The 5400-nt window shown below is 40.7% G+C and overlaps 1 protein-coding gene across 1 annotated transcript; it reads left to right on the forward strand.

The window, feature by feature from the left end:
* Positions 1 to 436: 436 nt before the first annotated feature.
* On the forward strand, positions 437 to 1388 carry LOC138902535 (uncharacterized). Its single transcript, XM_070190415.1, has 2 exons — positions 437 to 530; positions 700 to 1388. The coding sequence occupies exons 1-2, from the start codon at positions 437 to 439 to the stop codon at positions 1386 to 1388; spliced, it is 783 nt and encodes a 260-aa protein (XP_070046516.1).
* Positions 1389 to 5400: the final 4012 nt, after the last annotated feature.

Genomic DNA, 5400 nt, shown 5'->3' on the forward strand with positions numbered 1-5400 from the left:
TTTGGGACCACATCTGATAAATGAATGTAACACAACCTCTTTGAATCTGATTATGGATATTGCTCATATTCAAGCTTATGCGCAAAACTTGGAGGATCGCAAGAAGCTACAGTGAGCTGCTCGAGAATGCGACCAGGGATAATCTAAGAGAGTCTGGTCTACTTGTGACATGGGAGATTTTCGAGGATGGTTTAGACCTCAGATTTCACCTAATTTGGTGGCTAACATTCCATCACCGTCCCAGTGCCAGCCGCGAGAGTGGACCACATGTTTTGGTCAGAGCCAAAATCCCTGAGGACAGAGCTTAGAGAATATTGGGGATCCTAGCAGGGTGAGACCCTCAATTCCGCATTATGGTTGATGTGGTATAAATTATTTTGGGCATTGCCGTCAAGGTTTAGATTTATGTTATTAGTGTGGGCAACCCGATTATATCATGCGCTTTTTCCCAGTGAGAAATGTGGGTTGCATGATGCTGCCAACGGGATCTGTAGAAGATTCTTCATCATCAGCACATCCTCATGAGCAAGGTATTCAAGCTCCGGTGGGGGATAGGTAGAGGTAGAGGTGGAATAACTAGCTTGAGTAGACAATAGAATGACATTTATGTGTTGTCAGGACGACATAACCTAGAGTCATCACCGGACATTGTCACGTGTGTACTATCCATATTTTCCATTAATGTGTATACTTTGATAGATCCAGGTTCTACCTTATCATATATTACTCCATTCTTTGCTGGTAAACGTGGTAAGGAACCTGAATTGTTACGACGACCATTTGAAGTGTCCACGCCCGTAGGCAAGTTCATGGTTGTTAGGCGGGTATATCGAGGTTGTGATCTGATGATTCATCATCGCCATACCTTAGTTGATTTGAACGAGATAGAAATTATAGAATTTGAAGCTATTATGGCTATGCATTTGCTAGCCTCTTGTTATGCTATGCTGGAATGTTGGAAGAAAGTTATTCACTTTAACTTTTCGGAAGATCCCATTATCGAATGGAAGGGTGATGTTGCAGTGCCAAAAGATGATCATGAAAGGATGTTTCTATCATATGGTGCGGGTGCAGGATGCGGAGGCGAAGTCTCCTGCCCTTCCATCGATTCTATTGTTAGTGAAATCCCCGATGTGTTCCCTTATGAGCTCCCGGGTATTCCACCCGAGAGGGAGATCGAGTTTTCCATCGATGTGCCACCCGATACACAACCGATATTTATCCCTCTATATAGGATGGCTCCTAACGAGTTGAAGGAATTGAAAACTCAATTGAAGGATCTTTTAGATAAAGGCTTTATCCGGCCCAGTACTTCCCCTTGGGCAGCTCCAGTGCTATTTGTTCGAAAGAAACACGGTTCATTGAGGATGTGCATTGAGTATCGATAGCTAAATATGGTCACCATTAAGAAAAGGTATTTTCTCCCGAGAATTGATAATTTGTTTGATCAATTACAAGGCAAGTTCGATATCAGATCTAGGTATCATCAATTGAGAATCAAGGAAGAAAATGTCCCAGACGAGAAATGGACATTACGAATTTCTTATTATGTCTGTTGGCCTACCCAATTCACCAACGGCCTTCATGGACCTAACGAACTGGGTGTTCGAGCCATTTTTGGATATTTTTATGGTCGTGTTCATATGTGATATGTTGGTGTATTACCGATCATAAGGGGAGCACACAGAGCATTTCTGAATGGTTTTACGCATGATTTGGGATAAGAAGTTGTATGCCACACTTTCCAAGTGCTAGTTTTGGCTAAACTCGGTGTCTTTACTGGGACATATAGTGTCAGATGGGGGTATCAAAGTTGACAGCCAAAAGATTGAAGCAGCTAAGAGTTGCAAAGGACCACAACACATACCGAGGTACGCAACATCATGGGCTTAGCCAGTTACTATGAGAGATTTATAGAAAATATTTCATCTATGGTTGCTCCAATGACAAAGTTGACACATAAGGCAGTAAAATACAGGTGGATCGATGTTTGTGAGAAGAGATTCCAAGAGTTAAAGGACATTTTAACCTCGACGCCCGTTCTAACTCTTCCTGAAGGACCTGAGTGGTACGTTATATATTGTGATGCCTCTAGAGTGGGATTGGGCTGGGTTTTAATGCAAACCATTGCTTATTATTTGAGACAACTAAGGAAACACGAGCAGAATTATCCCACTCATGATATGGAGCTAGCTTCTATTGTATTTGCTTTGAAATTATGGTGTCACTATTTGTACGGAGTACACTGATCACAAGAGCTTGCAATACATATTCAAGCAAAATGAACTAAATTTGAGGCAGCAGAGATGGCTTGAACTGTTAAAGGATTACAATATTGATATTTTATACCACCCTGGGAAGGCAAACATTGTGGCTGACGCGCTAAGTTAGGAATCCATGGGCAATCTACGACATGTGGAAAAGCCTAAGTTGGAGATGACCAAATACTTATACCGGTTAGATAACTTAAGTGTATGATTGATCGATACTGGTAACAGAGAAGCCACAATTCGAAACGTTATCGAATCCTTGCTAGTGGCGTAAGTAAAGGCACGCCAATTTGACGATCCAGCCTTGGTACAAATAAGAGGAAGCCTTCCCTTTTAAAATAAGTAAGTGTTCGAGTTATTCAAGGATGGAGTCCTTAGATACAAGGACCGGTTATATGTACCCGATATCAGGGGACTCTTGGAGCAGATCATGGCAGAGATTTATTGATCTCGGTATTATATTCATCCGTGGTCAACCAAGATATACCACAATCTTCAATAGCTATACTGGTGGAACGCCATGAAGAGTAACATTGCCGAATATGACGCTCAGTGTTAAAATTTCACTTTCTACTAGTTAAGACTACATTTCTCAGCTGAAGATTAAGCTAAGTTTCACATCAAAGAAATAGTTCGGCTCTATGAGGTTTCGATTTCCATCATATCGGAAAAAGGTTCCCAATTTATGGCTAACTTATGCAGATAATTTAAAAATGGATAGGGTACCAGAATCAATCTTAGTATAACTTTTTATCCACAAGCTAACGATCAATCCAAATGCACTATTCAGATGCTCGAAGACATGTTACGAGGTTATGTTTTGGACTTCAAATAAAGCCGGGAGGATCACCCACCGCTTATCAAATTTGCATACAGCTATAGTTACCATGCTAGCATTCGGATAGCAGCGTTTGAGACACTACATGGACGAATGTGCAGGTATCCTATTGGCTGGTTAGAAATTGGTGAAACAAAGTTATTTGGTCCTTAGTTAGTGCAACCGGCTATAGAAAAGGTTAAAATGATTCAAGGTCGTCTATTGACCACTCAAAGTAAGCAAAAATCTTACTCATATAACCAACAACGAGGTTTGGAAATCTATGTGGGAGACTGGGTATTCTTAAGGGTATCGCCTATGAAAGGCGTGATGAGCTTTGGTAAGAAAGGCAAACTCAGTCGCTGGTATATTGGACAGTATCGAATTATTCAGAGAGTCGGTCAAGTAGCATATAAGCTTGAATTGCCCCCGAACATGGAAGTAGTACACCTGGTATTCCACGTGTCCATGCTCCGCAAGTGCTTGAGTCGCCCATCCCGTATTACACCCATCGAATATATTCACATTATGGAAGACCTATCTTATGAAGAAGTTCCGGTAGTTATCCTAAATCGTCAAGTGCACAAGCTGTGAACCAAAGAGGAATCTTCAGGTACTATAGAGGAAAAATAATGTGGAAGAGATGACATGGGATGCCAAAGAACATATAAATCCAGATACCCTCATTTGTTCCTCACCAACATTAATTCTCCCAAAATGCTCTCAAGATCCTTTTAGAATTCTTAAACAGTCTAAGCCAAGGTCGAGGGCTACTCTATTAGGATCTAGCATAAAGGAACTTTGGAATCGTCACTATAATAACTATTATCTTATTGTATTGATTATGGAGGTTCTTTGAAGGCAGAGTTAACCATCATAGAAGTGTAGATAGTTCTTCAACAAGGTATGTAGGACAACTTTCTTTCTTGGAATGATTTGGTGTATGCGTCTCTCTCGTTAAAAAGGATTTATTTGTTATAAGATTTGTTTGTTCTATGTTCTTCCTTGTAACATTATTTCTGTTCTCAAATTTCTTATAGGTAACATTTTTATCATGTTTGAAGTGTTTCCAGATAATGTCCTAAGGTCAAAAAAATATGCTTTATCCTAAGTTGGATCTTCGTATCTCTTGAAATTGACTTTGCATTGCACTTATATGTATGTATCTATTATACTTTATCGAGTCGCGCTATAGTCGGCCGAGTACGACACCTATCATGCAACCACTTATCAATTTGGTTTGATGAGATACAATGTGAAATACTACCGAGCCTTTGTGTGGCCCGGTACGACCAAGGTCTCTATGAGGGCGGGTACGAAATGATCTGCTATGAAACACTACCAAGATCTTGTGTGGCTGGGTACGAATGGTATCTCTTGAGGTCAGGCACAAATTAGACCTCCTGACACCGAGTACTATGTGATGGAAGAAATAAACTTTACCGAGTCCTCCACGAGGCCAAGTGCTACATGAAATGATATGCCCCAAAAAGTGGATGAACAATATTATATTATATTTAGTTCATATGTCTCCATGGGTGGCTAAACTTTTATGAAGCTTGCATACTTTTAAGTTTTATGGTTTCTACTGTTTGCGTCCTCGGTGGCCTACCTTCGGTATTCTTATTGAAATTATATATTCATGTCTCTTATGTTATGTCTTTTATGTACATGTCTTCTCAATATTACATACTCAGTACATTTTCCATACTGACGCCCCTTTCTTTTGGGAGCTATGTCCATGCCCACAGGTGAAGATAGACCCAGCGACGTCCCTCCCCAGTAGGGTGTTTGTTCTAACTATTGGTCGTTGCACGCCACTTCCTCGAGGTAGCTGTTTAGAAGTCAATAGGTACCGGAGTGTATGTTCCAGCTATTTTGGGTATGGTAGGGCCTTGTTCCGACCAAGTCATGTACATTGTTTTAGCACTCTTAGAGGCTTGCGGACTAGTGTTCGGTTGTATGTAATGGTTGGTTATGACCATGTTTGTAGCAATTGTGAAGTTGTGTAAATGTTGATGTTTCTTTCACAGTCATTTTTGTACATTTTAAATATTTAGTATTACTACATGGAGGCCTCATTGGCCTAGGTTTTGTGGTTAAATTGGCGTAAGCATGGATGTCAGTTCGCACGGGCCTTCAGGCATCATGTGTCGGTCGCACCTCCCGAGGTTGGGTTGTGACAATTCTCTCGCACACAAGAACCATTGCCAAACCCTAAACTAATTAGTGGCATTCTTCTTCCAATAATACATTACACAAATCTGATACCACTGATTTCAGGTCCAATAACCTCGTCTCACCTAGTACAAG

Source organism: Nicotiana tomentosiformis, chromosome 12, assembly GCF_000390325.3.
Source record: "Nicotiana tomentosiformis chromosome 12, ASM39032v3, whole genome shotgun sequence".
NCBI classification, from domain to species: Eukaryota; Viridiplantae; Streptophyta; class Magnoliopsida; order Solanales; family Solanaceae; genus Nicotiana; species Nicotiana tomentosiformis.

Bases quoted from the DNA above. Each gene is read 5' to 3' on its own strand.
- LOC138902535 (XM_070190415.1), top strand. From the start codon at position 437: ATGCGCTTTTTCCCAGTGAGAAATGTGGGTTGCATGATGCTGCCAACG. The intron at 531-699 runs GTATTCAAGCTC...ATACTTTGATAG, and splicing joins AGCACATCCTCATGAGCAAG to ATCCAGGTTCTACCTTATCA.